The sequence below is a fragment of the Equus asinus genome, chromosome 5, assembly GCF_041296235.1.
Source record: "Equus asinus isolate D_3611 breed Donkey chromosome 5, EquAss-T2T_v2, whole genome shotgun sequence".
Taxonomy (NCBI): Eukaryota; Metazoa; Chordata; class Mammalia; order Perissodactyla; family Equidae; genus Equus; species Equus asinus.
In genome coordinates this window covers 36,943,566-36,965,280 of record NC_091794.1, presented here as the reverse complement: position 1 = coordinate 36,965,280, position 21,715 = coordinate 36,943,566, and the positions used below count along the sequence as shown (strand labels likewise).

The following is a 21,715-nucleotide window of genomic DNA, read 5'->3' as shown; positions in this document are numbered from 1 at the left end:
ATTCCACATATAAATGAGATCATACGGTATTTGTCTTTCTGTGTCTATTTCACTTAGCATAATGCCCTCGAGGTCCATCCATGTTGTCTCCGATGGCAAGATTTCATTCTTTTTTATGGCTGAATAATATTCCATTGTTTACATATACCATAATTTCTTTATCTATTCATCCATCAGTGGACACTTAGGTTGTTTCCTTATCTTGACTATTGTAAATAACACGGCAGTGAACACGTAGGTGCATATATTTTTCAACTTAGTGTTTTCATTTTCTTTGGATAAATACCTGAAGTGGAATTGCTGGATCATATGGTAGTTCTATTTTTAATTATTTGAGGACCCTCCGTACTGTTCTCCATCGTGGCTGTACCAGTTTACATTCCCACCAACAGTGCACAAGGGTTCCCTTTTCTCCATATCCTTGCCAACACTTGTTTTTTCTTATCTTTTTGATAATAGCCATTCTAACAGGTATTAGGTGATATCTCATTGTGGTTTTGATTTGCATTTGTGATAGTTTGTGCTTTTTGAGAAATTGGTCCATTTCATCTAAGTTGTCGAATTTGTGTGTGTAGAGTTGTTCAAAGTATTCCCTTACTGTTCTCTTGATGTTTACAGGGTCTTAAGTGATATACTCTGCTTCATTCTTAATATCAGTGATAGTGTTTACTCTGTATTCTTTGTCAGTCTTGCTAGAGGTTCATCAATTTTACTGATGTTTTTCAATGAACCAGCTCTTTGTTTTATTGACTTTCTCTGTTTTTTGTTTGTTCATTTTCAATTTCATTGATTTCTGTTCCTTATTATGTCCTTCCTTATGTTTGCTTCGGATTTATTTCATCCTTCTCTTTCTGGGTTTTTGAAATGATAGCATAGATTGATTTGAGACTTGTTTTGTTTTCTAATGTATGCATTTAATGTTGTAAATTTCCCTCTCAGCATTACTTTAGCTGTGTCCTACAAAGTCTTGCTATGTTATATTTGCGTTTTCATTCAGTTGAATGTGTTTTTAAATTTCTCTCATGACTTTCTCATTGATCCGTGGTTTATTTAGAAGGGTGTTGTTTAGTTTCCAAGTGTTTGCAGATTTTCGTGTTATCTTTCTGTCATTGATTTCTCGTTTGATTCCGTTGTGGTTGGAGAACACACTTTGTATAATTTCAGTTCTTTCAAATTTGCTGAGGTTTGTTTTATGGCTCTAGATGTGGTTCATCTTGCTATATGTCCTATGGGCACTTGAAAAGAATTTGCTTTCTACTGTTGTTGGTTTGAGTATTCTAAAAATATCAGATGGTATTGTTGATGGTATTGTTGAGTTCTTCTATATTCTTGCTAATTTTCTGTCTAGTTGTTCTATCAGTTATTGAGAGAAGGGTGTTGAAGTCTTCAGCTAAAACTGTGGATTTGTCTATTTCTCCTTTCCCTTCTGTCAGTTTTTGCTTCATATATCTTGCACCTCTGTTTGGTGCATACACATTTAGGATTGCTATCTCTTCTTGGTGAATTGACCCTTTTATCATTTTAATGTCCCTGTTGGTCTATAGCAATTTTCTGTGCTCCAGAGTCGGTATTATCTCATATTACTACAACCATGCCTGCTTTCTTTTGATTAATGGTTGCTTTATATATTTTTTTCTATCAGTTTACTTTCAACCCGCCTATAGTGTTATATTTGAAATGAATTTCTTGTAGACTTCTTAAATCCACTTTGCCAACCTGTCTTTTAATTGATATATTTAGACCATTTACATTTAAAGTAATTATCCATTTGTTAGGGCTTACATCTGTCATTTTAATTTTTGTTTTCTATTTGTCCTCTCAGTTTTTTGTTTTTCTGTTTTCTTTTTCCTTCCTTATTGCGAGTTGCTTGAAAGTTTTGTACAATTTCATTTTGATTTATCTATAGTAGCTTTTTCTAGCGGTTGCCTAAGTATTACATTATATATACATCACTTATCACAGTCTACTGGTGTTATTTTTCTCTTCACATCTCTTTACCCTCTCCTGTTTATAATATATTCTCTTAAATATTTCCTCTACATTCATTTAGAACCACATCACACAGTATTGTGATTTTTGCTTCAACCATAAAACATAAGTGAGAAAACTCAGGAGAAGGACTGTCTATTATAATTACCCTTACTTTTGCTTACCATCTTCTTTCTTCTTTCCTGATGTTTCAAGATCCCTTCCTTTATTGTCTCCTTTTATTTAAAGAACTTTGATTAGCCATTCTTTTTTTTTTTTTTGAGGAAGATTAGCCCTGAGCTAACTGCTGCCAGTCCTCCTCTTTTTGCTGAGGAAACCTGGCCCTGAGCTAAAATCCGTGCTCATCTTCTTCTACTTTATATGTGGGACGCCTACCACAGCATGGTGTGCCATGCAGTGCCATGTCCGCACCCGGGATCCGAACTGGCCAACCCCGGGCCGCCGAGAACCAGAATGTGTGCACTTAACTGCTGTGCCACCGGGCTGGCCCCTGATTAGCCATTCTTTTGGGGGTAGTTTTGCTGACAGCAAAGCCTCTTCATCTGGGAATGTCTTGATTTCTCCATCATTCCTGAAGGATATTTCACTGGATTTAGGATGGTTATTTTATTTCAGCACTTAAAAAATATCTTGCCATCTCTTCTGGCCTCCATGGTTTCTGATGAAAAATTCAGTCTTTCAAATTGTTTGTCCCTATAGTTAAGGGGTCGTGCCTCTTATGCTGCTTTCAGGATTTTTTTTTTTTTGTCTTTGGTTTTCAGAAGTTTGAAAAGTCTTTGGTGTGGATTTCTTTAGATTTGTCCTATTTGGATAAATCTTTGTGTTTGTGTCTTTTTGCCAAATTTGGGACATTTTCATCCATTGGATCTTTGAGTACTTTTTCAGTCCCACCCTTTTTCTTCTCTCCTTTGAGACTCCAATGACATAAATGTTAGACCTTTTGTTATAGTCCCACAGGTTCCTGAGTCTCTCTTCATTTTTTTTTAATCAGTAATTTTTTTCTCCTTCAGATTGGAAATTTCTGTTGTTCTTTCTTCTAGTTCACTGATTCTTTCCTCTGAACCCTCTATTCTGCTGTTGAGCCCATCCTTTGAGTTTTTAAAATTTTCAGTTATTTTATTTTTCAGTTCTAAAATTTCCATTTGGTTATTCTTTATGTTTTTCATTTCTTGGATGAAACTTTCTGTATTTTCATTTGTTTCAAGATTGTTCATAATTTCTCATTGAAGTACTTTTATGATGACTACTTTAAAAATATTTGGCAGATTATTCTAACATCTCTGTCATCTCAGTGTTGGCCTCTATTGATTGTCATTTTTTAATTCATTTTGAGATCTTCCTGATTCTTGATATGACTTTTGATTTCCTTTTGAAACCTGGACCTTGTTGGTGTTATGTTGTGAGACTCCAGATCTTATTTAGACTTTCTGTTTTAGCTAGTTTCTTCTGATACAGCTCTGGCAGGGCAAGGGGAGGGGTGCCATGTTGTCACTGCCAGGTGAGGTGCTTGTCCAAGTTCCCCACTTGGTCTCCATTGAAACCTGATGGGAAGTGTTCCTCCTCACTGCTAGACTGAGATGGGACTTCCTGCTCCCTATTAAGCCTTCACTGATACCTCATTGGCTGGTTAGAGGTAGGGAATGCCTCATTACTGTACCCCATGTGCCCTCAGTTGTTGACAACATAGTGAAAGGGGCCTCACTGGATCAGACATCGGTGAAAGTTCTGATTCGTAGACCTCCTCTGACGCCACTCCAGTAGGACCTCGTTACTCTGGGTGTAGGTAGAAATTCAGGCTCTCCACATGATCTCCACTGGCACTCTCCATGGGGGAGGAGGAAGGGATTTGTTACCAGCTTGTTGGAGTTGAAAGTCCTGACTTTCTGTGGCCTTCTCTGATACCACCCTGGTCAGGGGAGGGAAGATTAGGGTACCTTGTTACATCCTGTGGAGGGTGAAATCTAGGTTTTCCAGGCAGCTTTTGCTGGCGTGGTGAGCATATCAATTAGGGTTCTCCAGAGAAACAGGACCACTAGAAGATATATATATATATAAGTAGGTTTATTATAAGGAATTAGCTCATGTGATTATGGAGGCCAAGAAGTCCCAAGATCTGTGCTTGGCAAGCCGGAGACCCAGGAGAACTGATATTTCAGCATTATGAAGGGAAATCTGCTTTACATAGTCTACTGATTCATATGTTAATCTCATTCAGAAAGTTTGATCAAATATCTGGGCACATCTTCGTCCAGCCAAGTTGACACATAAAATTAACTGTCATAGTGGGTGTGGGGCTACAGTTTTTTTGTTTTTAAATTGTATCTTCTGAGCTCTTTTTTTTTTTTTTTAAAGATTTTACTTTTTCCTTTTTCTCCCCAAAGCCCCCCGGTACATAGTTGTATGTTCTTCGTTGTGGGTCCTTCTAGTTGTGGCATGTGGAACGCTGCCTCAGCGTGGTTTGATGAGCAGTGCCATGTCCACGCCCAGGATTTGAACCAACGAAACACTGGGCCGCCTGCAGCGGAGCCCGCGAACTTAACCACTCGGCCACGGGGCCAGCCCCTGGGGCCACAGTTTTTTCTGTGGTATTTTGCTGGAGAGTAGTAGTTATTTCTGAAAGTTTTTCTTTTTTTTCTTTTACTAGGTTTCTCCTTTTCTATTTGTTTGGTTAGAGGGTGTAAGCCTTTGTTGGGATGTTTTCTGTCTGTGCTCGGGGACGTTTCCAGGTTGCCGCTTCTTCAGCTCCAAGTCTTGGACATATGGTTAAAAAGAAACCAGGGAGCTCACTACCATGTTGTTCCTCAGTTCCTGAAATATCTAGCTGGTCTGCTTTCTTTCCACCTTTCAGAATCTTCACATGTTTGTGTTGTATATACTATCTATGGTTTTTAGGTTGTACTAGTGGGAAGAATAAGGAAAAATATGTCTGCTCCGTCTTCCTGGAAGTGGAAGTCTCCTGTATGTCCTCTTTTCAAGGCATCTCAGGGTCCCTTGGATAAAGAAAGAGAAGGATGTGAGCAAAAGTTTGGAATTGCAGATGGTGAGAGAGTCTAGGCCAAGAAAACTAAGCAGTGCTGAGGGAAGGGGAGTTGGCAAGTGACATATAATTGAGAGATTTGCAAAGAAATAGAGTTCGCACATGTATTCTAAGTAATTGTATTTTTTATTTTTATGAGTGACAAAAGTAAAAAGACTCTAAACCACTTGTAATCCTGCCACAATTTTTTAAATTTTCATCTCACTTCTTAAATCTCACTGCTTAAAACCGCTTGAGTGGTTTTCCACTACTCTTAGAATAAAGTCCAGAATCCTGCACATTGCCTCTTCCTCATCTGGTGCCAGGCTCCTCTTTCTGTGCTCTGGTCACACTGTCTCTCTCAGTTCCTCAAGGTCCTATGCTGTCTCGTACATCTGGACTTTCCCACAGGCTATTATTGCCTCGTACTGGAGCATTCTTCCCTATGACTTGGTTGGTGAATGCTCTCTTTCAGGTGTCCATTTAAATGTCATATTCTCAGGAAGGCAGACTTAGGTTATGTCTCCTTGCCATAAGTTTCCCTGGCATTCCATATTTCCCCTCTGGTAACTTTTCTCATACTTCATTGTTACTACTTGTTAAAAGGCTTTGTACTAGACTATAAGATATGTCTGTTTTGTTAAGTACATATTGTTAACACCTAGCAATGTGCCTGGTCCATAGTAGATGCTTTATATAAATATGGTTGAATTTCACCAGTGGTTTGGTGTACATCCTGCCTATACGTTATAGCCAGTTATGTTTCCATAGAATTGAGATCGACTGAACTTAGTTGTATTACCCTCTGTTTTTTTAAACCTTCAATTAATTTAACTTTTGGATCAGTTATGCATTCATGTGATTCAAAAATAAAAAAATATAAAAATGTATACAGTGAAAAGTCTCCCTGCCACCCTAATGCCATCTGCCTAGTTCCCACCTGCCTCTCACCATCATTACTAAGTTTTTAAGTATATTTCCAGATTTTCTGTAGGTAAAATGCTAGCACATATTCACATTTTTACCTACCCACACATCATATTTCCTCCTCATTTAACACAAATGATAGAAAACTATATTTGTGATTTTTGTACTGTGTTTTTTCCACTTAGTATATCTTGGACATCTTTTTATGTTGGTTCATAGAGAGTGCCTTTTTTTTGGTAGTTGCGTAATATCTTTATTTTTTGACGCTATCATAAACAGTATTTTTTTACTTCAATTTCAGCTTGTTCATTTCTAGGATGTAGAAATACAATTAATTTTAGTATATTTATCTTCTATCCTGCAATCTTGCTAGGCTGACTTGTTAGTTCTAGCAGTTTTTTATATTTTTCATCAGATTTTCTGCATAGGCAATCAAAGACAGAATTACTTCTTGTTTTCCAATCTGGATGTTTTAGTTCTCTTTCTTACCTTACTACCCTGGCTCCAGTATGGCCTCCAGTGTAATATTGAAAAGAAATCGTGAGAGTTGACACCCTTTTCTTGTTCCAGTGTTAGTGGGAATGCATTGAGTCTTTGATTTATAAGTATGATGCCAGTCATAGGTTTTCAAAGATGCTCTCTATCAGGTTGAGGAAGTTCTCCTCTATTCTTAATTTCCTAAGATTTTTCTTTTTCCTAGAGCAAATGTTATTTGCTTTTGTCAAATTCTTTTTCTGTGTCTGTAGAGGTGATCATATGGGTTTTCTTTTTTCATTTGTTAATGTGATGAATTATATTGATTGACTTTTTTGAGTGTTAAACTAACCCTGCATTCTTGGGCTAAACCCATGTGGTTACGATGTATTATCTTTTTTTGTGAATTTCTATGTTCATGAGGAATAATGGTCTGTTGTCTTCTTTTCTTGTAATGTCTTTGTGTGGGTTTGGTATTAGAGTAAAGCTGGCCTCATAGAATTAGTTGTGAATTATTCCCTCCTTTTCACTTTTGCTTTTTAGGTTGACATCTTCTTTGAAGAGTACTCTCTCCCTGTTGATGAGATATTTTCTGCCTAGAACCTAGGCCTTCTAGGGTGTTTTTTAAAGGAAATCATTTCTCTGCAGCCCCCAGAAAATGAGAGTACTACTGAAGTCTGATGCTTGGTTACTTGACAGTTTCCAGTTATGATAAGCTACTGTTTCTCCCTCAAACTGTCTTGAAAAAGGCCAAAATTATGGGTTGCCATTCATTTGTTATGAGTCTGTACAGGATGAATTTAAAGCAGTCAAAATATTATGAAACCGAGAAGTTAAATCAACCTTAAAATAGCTGGTTTGGAAGATGTGACAAAATATGGACAACCTTAATCACCTGAGGCACAAGCCGGACCAATTATGTCCTTTTAACAGTTTGATGCATTTTCTTCTGTTTTTTTTTTTTTTCTTTGCAGATTTTCTTTACAAAGTTGTGAGATAAATACATGTTTTCATCTGTTTGTTATAATGTTATTATAAACTCTTTATAAACTTTTAGTACCAACATAATATATTATTTAAATAGCAGATTTACTTCACTATTTTCCTGTGTTGTATATTTAATTCCAATTTCTTTCTCCCTTCCCTCTCCTTCTCCTGCTTCTTCTGTTATAGAGCTGCAGTGAACACCTTAATGCATTATAATTTTTTTCTTAAGTGTATTTATGATAAATTTCCAGATAGAATTACTGGAAATTTTTTTAACACTTTTGACACATAGTACCAGATTGCTTACCCAAAGCGTGGGGTAAGTTGTATTCTCTCAACAGTCTAACAGTATCTTAAGCAGACCTCTCTTGTTATGTGTCGTGTCTAACCCGTGAGCTGTAGGACAGAGATGTGGTGCTGATGCTTTCTTTATGGTCTCTCTACAGGATATGGTGCCTGTCATAGTTGATTACTGCCTTCTGCTGCAGCGAAAGTGAGTATATGTTGTCTGTCAGATTCAATTACTTTGAATCCAGCTTGTCTCTTGCTTATGTTATAATTTACTGCTATGAATTCTATGGATTTGACTGGATAGGTTTTTAAAAAAAGTTTAATTTACAGGCCGGTCTCATGGCCAAGTGATTAGGTTTGTGAGCTCCACTTCTGTGGCCTGGGATTTGCTGGTTTGGATCCTGGGCATGGACCTGCTCACTGCTCATCAGGCCATGCTGTGGCATCATCCCACCTAGAAGAACTGGAATGACTTACAACTAGGATACACAACTATGTGCTGGGGCTTTGGGGAGAAAAAAAAAAAGGAAGATTGGCAACAGATGTTAGCTCAAGGCCAATCTTCCTCACCAAAATAACCCCCCTTAATTTACATAAATTAGATTCTTTCACAATTTTCAGTCCATTTACCTAATAAATTAACTTTTCCAAAATAGATGCTGTGGGTGTATTATCTATGCATTTGTGTGGCAGGATAGTGGAGGCGAAGAACATAGCTAACAGAAAAGCAATACTAATTAAATATCTTAAAAGTAAAAGTGTATGATTCGTGTACTGTATATATATTCTTTTATGAACTATCACTAAAACACAGTATGTCGTACTACCCGGAAAAGGGCAAGATTCCTGTATCTGCAGGTTTGATTTTTGGAACATTTTTGTTTAAAAGAAATCAGTGTAAATAAACTCTTGATTAGGCTTTTTTAAAGGTTTAAGTAGTAACTATGCTAGTTACTAGCTGGTTAACCAACTTGTGCTAGTTAACGAACCTGTGCTAGTTCACAATTTTTTCACAATTATGATAATAGTTCCCTGCACGCCAGGTATTGTTCTAAGCCCTCTACATTAAATTTGTCTAATTTTTATAACAGTGAGGTAGATGTTATTATCTTCGTTTTACACAGGAGGTTCCAGAGGCAGAAAGCCATTAAATAACTTGCCAGAGCTCACTCACACTTCTTTTGAGGAGTGAAGGTGGGATTCTAATGCGGGCAGACGAGCTCCTGGGCATTTGTTCTTTTGTGGCACTTTTTGGGTGGTAGGGAACAAATGTGAGCACCCAGTGCAGAGACTCCTAAACCCTGTACAACACCGACCTGACCCGTGAGTTTATATATATTCAGGTAGCCTGCATCATGAAAGGTTGGGTCCTACTTTCAAGTTATCAGTGAAGGTTATCAAGAGGGCAGTTATTTGCCACGTCAGACCTTTGATTAAGTCATGGAGAGCTGTAGCTTCTGCTCACTTGGGGCTCAAATTCATTCCAGTGTTTCAGCTGTAGTGCTATGTGTGATTATCCAGTGACATATGTTGTATTCACAGTTGAGATGTTGTGGAGAACATTGCTTTATGTTATGCATTGTCTTCTTCTTGAGGGCCCAAGGGAGAAATTTCCCTCAGGTGTTAGTACCGGAATTACTTTTGCCTCTTCTGAACAGCTGGTTCACTTTAATCAATGGACAGTGAACTGTGTAGCTAATTACTATTTCCTAGAAAGCTAAGAGCCGTGACATACTAACCTCACCCTAGCTTTTCTTAACTTAGTTTATATTCTTTACCCCAATTTTCACACTCACTTCCTTGTTATCTTGTATTTTTTAAAGCAGCCTCATAATTTATGGATCAGTTTTACGTATTTTGTTTTGTTTAATCCTCATAATTACAGTGTAAGAGAGGTAATGTTGTCCTCATTTTCAGATGAGGAATTGAGGTATAGAGATGTTGCTAATACTAATAAGTACTTGAATCAACCCTAATCTTCAAGTTGAGATAATTATAAATGAGATATAAAGTACCTAAAAGACTAAATTTTGTTTAGAGTAAGAAAGCGTAGATTTATAAAATGGGTTATATCCACTTAGAATGGTGCCTGGCACAAAGTAGCTACTCAGTACCTGATGGTTGAATTAATGAAGTAGTTCTGCCTCCTGGTTTGCCAGATGACTTGTGGTCATTATCTTGAATACTTGAAAGTTGAAATGGCTCTAGCAGTTGTAAGATGAAGGATTATAGAGGGAAAAAGAAAAAAAATAGGTTCTTTCTTGCAGAAATATTTTGTGTTATTCCCAGAAATGTTCTGGAGATAGACCTTTCTTTTCTATATGATTCAAAAAGGCATTATTTCTAACTTTCTATTGACTGCAATAGTTTCTTTATTAAATCACAGCATATAACGTAGAAGATAAGATCTGGTATGATTTTCACCAAATTAGAATCTATTTATTATTTCTTCTTTTTTTATCAAATTTTTTCTTTCTCTAATTTTCTTGACTCCTTAGCTTGTTTGCTTCTGGGCTGTGTCAAAAATAAATGCAGTACTTGTTGGAGATCTCAGAAAGAAACACCTGCAGTCATAGTATTCCTGACCTCCACGGGGAAGGGACAGCTCAAGAGTCCTTTTCCAACTCTTGGTTCTTTTTGCAGGTCTTCCCTCCCTCCCTCCTTCATCCACCCATACACACATACTCCTAGATCAAGGGCATGGACGTTTTCCAGGTCCATAGTGCAAATAGTGTGGCCTCCTTCTCTCTCAATCCCGTTTCCAAAGGCTGAAGATCAGGTTGCACTACATCCTGCTCTTGCTCAGGAGAAGTTCCAGCACGTGTTGTTCTCATTCTCCTTTCCCTCCTGCTCTCTTTCCCCACTTTTTCTACTCTCTAGGTTCCAGTAAGGGCAGGAGGGACGAGGCAGCATTCCCAGCAGTGTAAGAAGGCCTGGAGTTGTGAAACTAAGCACTGGGTCAGGTGTTCCCTTTTGTGTTCTAGATTGTGTGCTTCTGTGCTTGCTTACTTCTCACCATATGGCTTTTCTTTTTCATCAGTGTTAAGAGCCTATCTATGGGCCTGAGCTTAGGGGGAAAGGGGTCAAATTGGCCATTTGATCAACTTTGATTCTTTGCGTCTAGGTCATCTTACAGTCTCCTTCCATTTCAAACATGAAACAATTAAAGATTTGTTAGATATAGAAATTCTATGTTTGCTTAAATAGTTCAATATAATCACTCTTAACTGGTAGAGTTTTTATAATGTTTTCTTAGAGTTGCCATAGATAACAAGGTTAAAAATGGTCAATTCCCCAGGTTAAATTGAAGTGGAGGATTAGAAGCTGTATGTCACTTCCTTCTAGTATAGTGTCTTTCTTCCTAAACTGGACACTCTCTTTATACCATCTTTTTTGACATTTGGTTCCATTTTCATGTAGGGTCTTTTGTATTCCCAAATTTCCAGAGTATCTGTGACATTAACATTGCTTTAAGGAATGCTTGGGTTTGCATAACACAAATACAGTCTCACAAAACATAGTCTAGTATTCGGCCATTTTCAGGTAACTTCTTCCACTTCTAGGGTGATCCTTTAGACTCTCAATCCTGGCCTGCACATGCCTTTTATATAAATATCTTCTGATTGAGTACATTGTTTTTATAGCCATCCTCTTATTTTCACTATTATACTGTTTGTTATGTGCATCAAATTATAAACACAATACATATTCTGAAATTAATTTTAACTCAATACCACAAGCATTATTATACTATGATAACTGTTACCTCATAGTAGCATAATTCATAGAACCCCATACCTAGCAGTAATGTTAATTGAACTAGTGTATATATGTATTCCTATTCATACCTAAGAAGTGTTTTATAGTATAAAATCCTTTTTACTATGACAGGAACCACTATATTATAGCCATCTTTTTTGGTTAAAACTTGGCTATGTAGTCTTTTCATGAATTGTTCAAAATTAGAAATGACAGGAAATGCTGTTTTTGAAGACTTGAGCTTTATTTTCACAGTTTGGTCTCTGTTCCACACTTTCATTTCAATTTTGTAATGTGAATTTTTTTTTCAGTTTTAGACACATGATATAAAATGTCTCAAGGCTTTTTCTAGGACATTTAATAATTTGTCATTTTGCCTATACAACAGTAGCCATAATTGTAGCTTATTTTGAAATTGGTCCAGAGTATACTTGACCTATAATCATAATTTTGAACATTGTTTAAGAATAGGTGCTATATGATTATATGTGAATTATATCTCAATAAAACTGTTATTAAATGAAACAAAATAGCTGCTGTATGTAGATGATCCTGACACTTTGAGCTTATATCACTGTAAGCTATCCAAAAAGAAGCCATTGTTCAGATGACTTGAATTATATATAAATATGAACCAAAAATATTTCTGTTAAATCGGAAGTGAACCTGAAGCGGTCTTTTGATAGCCAGGATATTTGTTCAATCTTGTTGTTCAATATCCTGATTATTGTTTGAGAAGCAAAAAGATCTTAATTATCAAGCACAGTTGAGGAGCTGGATGTTTCAGATCTTGTTTCCCTGATAGCTGCATCTTCAAATTTTAAATATCAAAGCTAGGGGGGAAGGTGCTACGCCTTTTTAATTTTAGAACAGCTATATTGAGATATAGTTCTCATACCATACAATTCACCATTTTAAAGCGTACCATTCAGTAGTTTTAGTATATTCACAGAGTTGCACAACCATCACCACCAAACCTTTTTAAAGGAAATCTTTACAAACTGTGGTACTTGTATCGGAAAACAGAGCGTTTTGAACATAATTTCTCTTTTTTTCTTTTTTTGTGAAGGAGATTGGCCATTGAGCTAACATCTGTTGCCAATCTTCCTCTTTTTTTGCTTGAGGAAGATTTTCACTGAGCAAACATCTGTGCCAATCTTTCTCTATTTTACATGGGATGTAAAGTGTGGCTTGATGGGTGGTGCTAGGTCTGTGCCCTGGATCCAAACCTCCGAACCCTGGGCCGCTGAAGCAGAGCGCACAAACTTAACCACTATGCCACCAGGCCGGTCCCTGAATTTGTAATTATCTCATAATCAAAGCTGAGTTCTTCACATTTTTTTAAATTGTAAAATTGGTAATGCACAAAGTGAATTTAGCCATTTTCTCTATCAATTTGAAGTTATGAATGATAAACTCCAAATGATATTTTTAATATGAGTATTAACATAAAGTGAAATTATGTAAAAAAGACCTCTTTGATGTCCCTCTGTTATTCAGAACGGATTTTCTGTTATACTGGCTATAGAGAAGCTAAGCTTTAAGCAATAAACAGCAATTCTTAAGTTAGTCCTTCCGGGAAACAAAGTCAGCACTGGATGGAGTAAAATGCATAAATATAGAAATAAACACAAGAGCTAAAGCTTTTTTGTATGGACTTTTATTTCTCCCTCCTTCCTTGATACTCTAATAAATATTCTCCCAAAATGATGTGAACATGTTTTAGAATTTTGTTTTATTTTTATTTTAAAGTAGAGATACAGATAAGATTACTGAGTTTTATTTTTCTTGTATCCTTATTATAGCCTTTAACTGGTTAAGAAAGAAACATAGTTTTGTCATGAATCTTACCAGCAGTGATGCTGCTGTTTGTCACAGGAGTGCCTTGTTTGTCAACTTTTATGCTCTATTTACTGAATTTTTAGCTCTTTAATTCTCCTCTCTAGGGCTTTTTCTGCTGAACTGAAATAGTAATTATCTTCCCTAGCATATTGTTTTTAACAACACGTTACAGAGTGCAAAGGCTAGCAAATAGAACATTTTCTTTGAATTCATTAGAGTTACTTTGTTACTCTTACTTTATCTTTCTTATAGTAAAGCTTCATTAATTTCAGTTTCTTTTATTTGGCTAGTAACTGGTAATCACAAAAATGTGATGGGCTATTGATTAAAATGAAACTAACATGAAAAATGCTCTGATAAAAATGAAGCAAAGAGGAAAAGTGATACAAAAATTACATTCGTAGATATGAGAAAAAAGTAAATGAATATGGATTTCCCCCAAGGATACTGCAAATACTGTTTATTGAAAAGTGGCCTGTGGTTCTGGCACAGTTGTAGCCAGTCCATTTATCATCTGTCCCCTTCCAGGACTTCAGATGAGGCAAGACCCCATCCTACTCCTTTCAGAACGTTCCTTAAACTTTTGTGGAACTTGTCATGAAAGAGCACTTTTGGATGAACCATCTATACCATATTTCACAACTGACATGATATACATATAAAAAGATTATACATTTGATAAATAAGTAAGTAATCCTAACAGATAAATAGCATTTACACAGTTTTTATTTTAAAAGAAAAGGAATGAGTGAATCAGTGAATGATACAAGGCAATACAATGTATGAATGGAAACTTAGGAAACATTTATTTTTGCCAGTCATCAAAGAGTTTAAAAGAGTGATGTTGTTTAATTTATACTTATTAAATTATCTGGGGGGAGAAAACCAATCACAATTGCCTGGTGAAACTGGTATGATTATACATTACTGGTGGCAATGTAAATTGGTGGTATGATGCTTTTTGAAGATAATTTAGTGATACATTTCAAGTGCCACAAAATTTTTCGTATCCTTTGACTCAAGATAAATTTCTAAAAAGTAGTATGGCCAAGGGAATTAAGCCCCCATAATGGGAACGACTGCATATGTAGATGTTCATTGTCACATCACTCATAACAGTTAATACTGGAAATAAGTGATATAGTCCACACCACAGGAGTAGTTAATTAAGTTCTGATGTTTCAGCATCTTGAAACCTTGTTTGACAAAATGGTAACTTTAAAGAGTAGGTAGCAACTTAGAATAATGCTTATCATCTTAATGTTGCATGAAAACAGAATTCAGAATTATATCTGAGTATAACAAATTATTTATGGACTATTTGCAGAAGAAGTAGGAAATAAAATAATTATTGAGTGTGGTAGCATTTAGATTAATTAAAAATTTTTGTTTCCACAATAAAATAATGTCCAGATATATTTTTAAAATACTGAATGAGATTTCTTCCTTCTCGTCCATCAGTAATTACTACCTTAAAGCCTTTGAAAAGCAAGGGGTAAGAACTAGGTAAGGAAGCAGATTGGCTCTGCAGATCAGCTCAGAATATTTAGATACCAGGAAAGAGGAAAAGATTTATGAGTAGTCCTTTTTAATTTTTTTTCCTACTTCATCATGTTCACCGTACTACTCACTCGTATCAGTGTTGTCTTTAAGAAGCATTGTGCCCTAATAGACTCAGCACAGGATTTAGACCAGAGAGCTGAGTTCAAATTCTGACTCCATAACTTAACTGTGTGACTTTCAGCAAATAATTTAACTTATTCAAATTTTCTTATTTGCAAAAGAAGTATTGAGAGAATTAACTAAGATAGTATGTATAAAAAGGTTTTCACAATATACAGCTCTATGCAAATATTGTGAATGTTGTTATTAAACTTGTGAGTAAGTCAAAATAGAAGAAAGATGAGATATACCTAGCAGACTGAATTTAACGGATGTTTGGAATGTTCCTAAGAGTGTTTTTTTCCCCTTCTTGTTACAGAGATCTTTTATTTAGCCAGATGTATGACAAATTAAGTGAGAATTCAGTGGCCAAAGGAGTGTTTTTGGAGTGCCTTGAGCCATATATTTTAAGTGATAAATTGGTGGGGATCACACCCCAGGTAATGAAAGACTTGATCGTTCATTTCCAAGATAAAAAGTTAATGGAGAATGTGGAAGCCCTCATTGTACATATGGATATCACGAGCCTAGATATTCAACAGGTGAGTTTATAGACAGTCTACTGATTTACAGAATAAGCATCATTCCTTTACTGATTATATTTACCTGACTGATCCAGCCTCCCCCTACCTTCTATCAACCCCAATTATTTATTGAGCACTTTTGGTAAGATGTTTCATAGACTTGTATTTGTCAATGTGTTTCTTAGGACTGTTCTTTAATGAATGTCAGATGATGAACTCCTGCAAGCCAAGAGGCTTCTCTTTCTTCAACATCCCCCAGAGCTCTTAGCGTAGAGTTTACATTTGGTAGTTGCTTGTCCTCTCATAGGTTTACATTCTAGCAAAGAAGTTTGACAATAAATAGATAAACAAGTAAACAAACCAGAGATATCCAAAAACAAATTTTATGTTAAAAGTCAAACGGGAAATATAGTAGAGAATGAGAGGCTACTTTAAATTGGTTAATTATTAGAAAACCTTCCTGAGTCTGGAATCCATATGACAAGAAGGAATCAGTAATGCAAAGATCTTGGAGAAGACTGTTACAGGTAAAAGCAACAGCTAACGCCAAAGGAAAAAAAAAAAAGATATATGCCTTGGCTATTAGAATTACAGATAAAAGGCAAACAGATTTGGAGCTTGGTTGAAAGGGAGAGGTAATCCTTTCAGGGCAAGGTACAGATTTTTTCCATTTTATTCGGAGTGCTATGAGAAATCATGAAAAGGTTTTAAGCAAGGTCACTCTGGTTTGCTTTAGGGATAAAAGAATGAGGGGTGGGGGCCAAGTACAAAAGGAGCAAAGAGACTAGTTAGGAGCTGGTCCAGGATGTGGTCCTGGCTGGAGATGCTAACAGTAAGATAGAGAGAGATGGCCTGACTTTGGATGTGTTTGGAGGTAGAACTGATTTGCTGATGAATTGGGTGCGAGGGTGTGGAAAGAGAGAATTTAAGAAGGATGCCTAGTTTTTCAGCTTGAGAAACAGGGTGGAATAATTCCTTTAAGAAGATTGGAAGACTGAGGTAGGTCTAAGTTTGGGTGTCAAAATCAGGAGTTCTGTTTTGCCATTTTATTTGGAGATAGCTCCTAAACATTCAGGTGGAGATATCAAGTCAGTGGTTGGATATATGAGTCAGAGAGGAAACTAGGGCTGAAGCTGTAAATGTGTTAGTCATCAGCAAAGAGATCTATGATTATGGCACTGGCTGAGAGGAAGGGTAGTGAGAGAAGAGAGAGAGGTCCCAGAACATACCTTCATCTAGAGTGATTTTCTCATGACACCTCACTTCCATTTTTCCTCTTACCTCTCTGGCTTCTCCTTATCATTCTCCTTTGTCGACCTCTTCTCTTCTACTTCAGCCCTCTCCTCTTGTCAGTATAGTATATTTTAGCTCTCATAGGAACAGAATATAGAGTACTCTATACTTTGAGTCATCTTAAAGTATGTCTCTCCCTCATATTTTCTCTCCCTAAATATTTTCTCAAATCAATTTCTCTCCTTCTTTAAACACTTCAAGCTCCTTCCCACCTTAGAACCTTCATCTTTACTGCTGCTTCTGCCTTCAGAGTCCCCAGTTTCCACCTCTGCTTTTGGCTCACATACATGCATCCTTTAGGTCCTAGCTTAAATATTGCTCCCTCAGGGATGATCTTCTTAATTCTCCAGCCCAAGTTGGGTTCCTGTATAACACTTAGCACATTTGTAAATGAATTATTTGTGTCATTGAGTCTCTCCCCCAAGTCATAACTCACACACCATTTTGTGCCTCTCCCTTCTTTTGGTGAGTGTTCAAGATGAATGGACATTCTGTAAGGGTACAGACTAGGTCTGGGATTGTCTCATCCATCACTTTATCCCCAGTGCCTATGAGAGAACCTGAATATAAGTGTTCAGTAAGTATTTGTAGAACTAGTGACCCAAGGTAAAATAAATATGGAAAGGGGGTGGATAGAGAAGAAATAACGTTAGACATTGGAGGATGTTTCAAAGTAGCTGTTGTACTATTAAAAGTAGTATTGAACCTTCAACAGCTGTTGTCTGGCATTGTGTTTGAATACTTCAATTTTGGTTTTTTTCAGAGAAGGAATAAGAAAAATTAGGGAAGAGAAGTCAAGATCTTCCCCATTCTTAAATCTTTAAGGAGAGGAATTGGTGAGACTTACCTAATTATATGGACCAAGCAACTTTTCCTTTTTACAGGTAGTTCTCATGTGTTGGGAAAATCGGCTATATGATGCTATGATCTACGTCTACAACAGAGGCATGAATGAATTTATTAGTCCAATGGAGGTAAGATACTTCCTAACTTGGGCACATATTTAATATTGTCTATTAGTGTTTTTTTCCTAATTCTCCATTGGCTTTGAAAGTTTCTGTTTTCATCCATTCTTCTAATTTCTTGTAGATTTATTAGGCTCGCACCCATTTCATTTGGGACTTTTAGGTAGACTTTAATTTCATACCTTCTGCCATTGCTTTCTTTTTTATCTGCATAATTATGTATTTAAATTTCAGGGAGCAATAGGCAAAATTAAAAGTTATGCTTACCTGTTAGACTTTAAGTTTTTTCCAAGAATTTTTGAAATTATAATAGCTTTTTCAAAAGGTATAAGAAATTCAATATATATACTTATTGTATATATTGTACTATTGAATAATGCTATTTGTAGATATATTCTGCTGGGGAAGGTCCTGAAAATGATTGGAAGTCATTATTTGTTAACTGCTAGTTTGTTGCTTTTCCCAGTTCAGAATTGTATAGCATTCATTATAATTTCTTATTCTCATTTCCATTAGAAGAGAGCATCTAAAAAGCATTTGGGCTTATTTTAAAAAGAACCAAACCCCATCTGTCTTGTTATTTGCCTTAAATTTGGGGACGGAATTGTGGGTAATGGATTGTAGATACACATAGTGCCCTGCCCGCCCATTGCCTTTTTACAGCCACTAATTACCTGTGTCAAAAGAGCCAGGCATCTGCTGACGGCAACTGGTCAACTTTTTTGTGTATTTAATGGCCATCCAGAGCTATCTCCAGTATTACTAAGTCAGCAGTCATTCTAGATACTTCAGTCTTCTTTAAACATATTAGCTTGGTGGGTGAGCAGCCCTCTAGTTCATAACTCCTTCAGTTTGGGTTGTACCTCTCTGTTCTTGGTCAATTTCCAAAATGAGTGCCACAGCCCCCTTCACTGGTTTTAACCCTGATTGTCTGTGTGTCAAATAAGTATTCTTTACACTTGAACAGCTCTCTGCTGCTTACTCACCGAGATCCAGTACTTCCCTGAGAAAGAGTGGTCACCTCCCTCCTCAGTGAGGTCCAGGACCTCCCTGCAGGCAAAAATGTTCTCTGCCCCACTACCAGACCACAATTAGGAAGAGTTAATGCAATGTCTAGTTTCTCTCAAAATAACCCCTGAAAACACCTTCTAATTTGATGCATTCTGTGTTTATAAAAACAATTGCTGGGTTTTTGGTATTGTTGCTTTTGAAGTTTTTGTTTTGTGTGGGTTTTTTATTCCTCAAAGTCTGGAGATTTTTATACCTGCACATCTCAGATGGAACACTGGACTATTGAGGTGGCCTTGTCTTGTGTTGAGTAGTTTTTGAGCTTTCAGCAGGAGCTTGGTATTTGTCATCTTTTGGAGGTTATAGCAGTGGGCGTTTAGATGCATCCTGTGATTCCTCGTTTATAATTCTCTGCCTGTAAGGAAATCACTTTTCAGTGTTTAAAGTTTAGTTATTTTAGTACTTAAAGAGGTTCAAATTAAGAGGAGGTGTCCTGCCTTTTGAAATTTTCTAGATTTTCCAGAATGAAAGTGTCGTCGCATTTGGGATGACAACAGTAGTCTCTGGAACCTTTCCTGACTTCTAGTTTTGACTGTTTCTGAGGCCAAAGTAGTGCCTTGTGTTGGGCGGAAAAATTTTTCCACCAGCTTAGATCCCAATGGTGGGGGGAGTGCTGCAAATTGACAGACAATAGACAAATTAACAGGAGAAAAGACAAAGTTTATTCACACATGTACTGGGAGCACTCAGTAATGAGTAACTCTCTGAAAAGCCAGAGGTAAAGGTTTATATACTAGTTTAACAAAAGTTGGGGCGGAGCGAATTTATGGTTTCCATGGGAAAGTATGAATGGTTTTTTGGGCTTTTTGATGCTAATTAACAGCTGAATTTGCACTTCTCAGTGCTAAAGGTCAGTCTTCTCCCCAACAGGAAACTCCCTCCCAGGAAGGCCAGTGGAGTTTTACCATTAATCTTACTGTATTTTCAGAGGCTCTGCTTAAATTTAGATAATGTTTCTCTCTGTGGCTGCTGATCATTCAGATGTTTTCAGTTTAAAGTAATCTTCATTACCATTTGGGGGGCTATTATTAATCCCTTCACTTGCTGACTCTTTTTTTTAAAGAGTAAAGCACTTTTAGGAACCTAAGGATATTTTATATTCAGAAATCATAATCTCAACAGAGACTTTCATCTAACTGGTATTTATTAATTGGTTTCTTTTAGTGAGGAATATGACAACAATGATTGTTTCCCAGTGACCTTTCTAAAACAGTTCATGTCCACATTAAAAGTTTTTATGTTTAAGAGGCTGACCTGGTGGCACAGCGGTTAAGTTCGTGCACTCGGCTTCAGCAGCCTGGGGTTCACTGGTTTGGATGCTTGACGCAGACCTATGTATTGCTTATCAAGCCATGCTGTGGCAGGCGTCCCTCTTATAAAGTAGAGGAAGATGGGCATACATGTTAGCTCAGGGGTAATCTTCCTCAAAAAATAGTTTTTATTTTTAATCTCAGTAGCAAATGAATAATTCAATCAGAAAGGTGATTAACAGCATAAGATTCTTGATTATCTTTTTAAAAATATTCTTTTTAAAAAATAATGGTGATTATTTTTCTATTAATTTTACTCCAGAAACTTTTCAGAGTCATTGCTCCTCCTCTGAATGCAGGAAAGACGCTAACAGGTATTAATTTTCTAAGCCTTAATTTTTTTCTCTTTTTTGTATTTTAAGATATTTAAAATATCATAAAATTCACCAATTTTATATGTACAGTGTGAATTTTGACAACCATATATAATCACGTAACCAACACCATAATCAAACTATAGAAGGAATTATATAGTTTCTTCACACTAAAAAATTTCCACCTGCGCCTTTGTACTCTATCCTTTCCCCACAGCCCCACCTACAGGCAATGACTGATGTACTTTCTGTCACTACATTTCATGTAAGTGGAATCATGCAGTATGTAATCCTTGGTGTTTTATTTCTTTCACTAAGTGTAGTGTTTTTGAGATTCCTCCATGTTGTTGCATGTATTAATATTTCATTCCCTTTTACTGTTGAAGAGTAGTCTGTGGATTGGACATACCATCGTTTGTTTATCTCTTTACCAGTTGATGGACATTTGAGTTACTTCCAATTTGGAGCTGTTATAAGTAATGCTGCTACAACATTTGTGAACGAATTTTGTTCTGTTTTTAATTAAACTTTGTATTATGAGGAAATTGTAGATTCACATGCAGTTGTAAGAGATGACACTACTCTTTATCCACTTTCCCCTACTGATAACATCTTGCAAAACTAAAGCACAATATTACAACTGGATATTCACACTGATAAAGTCAAGATGCAGAACAGTTTCATCACCATAGGTATCCCTTATGTTGCCCTTATCCCCCACTTCTGATCCCTAGCTATGAGTAAGCTTTTGTGTGGGCACATGTGTTCATTTTTCTTGGGCAGTTACCTTGGATTGGAATGGATGGGATGTATGGTAAATAAATGTTTTACTTTCTAAGGTACTGCTGTTTGGTTTTTCAAAATGGGTGTACCATTTTGCATTCTCATCAACAATATATGAGAGTTCCAGTTGCTCCATATCCTTGCAAGCACTTGGTACTGTCAACCTGTCAATCTTTGAAAAATTTTAGCCATTCTGGTGGGTGTATAATGGTATCTCATTGTGATTTTAATTTTTATTTTCCTGATGGTCAGTGATGTGAGCATCTTTTCGTGCGCTCTTGCCTATTCATATATCGTTTTTTGTGAATTGTCTATTTAAATCTTTAACAGTTTTTTGGGGGTGGGGAGGAGGTGTTATTTGACTTCATATTATTGAGTTGTAAGAGTTCCAAGTGAGTGAACTCCCCACCAGAGCCTATAAGAATGTTCTTTATGTAGTCTGAATACAAGCTGTTTTTCAATATATGTTTTGCAAAAATTTTCTCCCTGTCTGTTGCTTACCTTTTTGTTT

The 21,715-nt window shown here is 36.5% G+C and overlaps 1 protein-coding gene across 13 annotated transcripts in view; it reads left to right on the top strand.

The window, feature by feature from the left end:
• The window catches only part of VPS8 (VPS8 subunit of CORVET complex), a 236,928-nt gene that overhangs the window by 78,480 nt on the left and 136,733 nt on the right, over positions 1–21,715 (top strand). For all 13 annotated transcript variants that reach the window (XR_011503258.1, XR_011503257.1, XR_011503256.1 and 10 more), the window contains 4 exons: positions 7,840–7,886; positions 15,267–15,489; positions 17,649–17,738; positions 20,370–20,421. Coding sequence is in view for 9 of the 13 variants with exons in the window: in XM_070509286.1 (XP_070365387.1) it covers positions 7,840–7,886; positions 15,267–15,489; positions 17,649–17,738; positions 20,370–20,421 (412 nt within the window). In the remaining 4 variants the exon portion in view is untranslated. The remainder of the gene's footprint in view (positions 1–7,839; positions 7,887–15,266; positions 15,490–17,648; positions 17,739–20,369; positions 20,422–21,715) is intronic.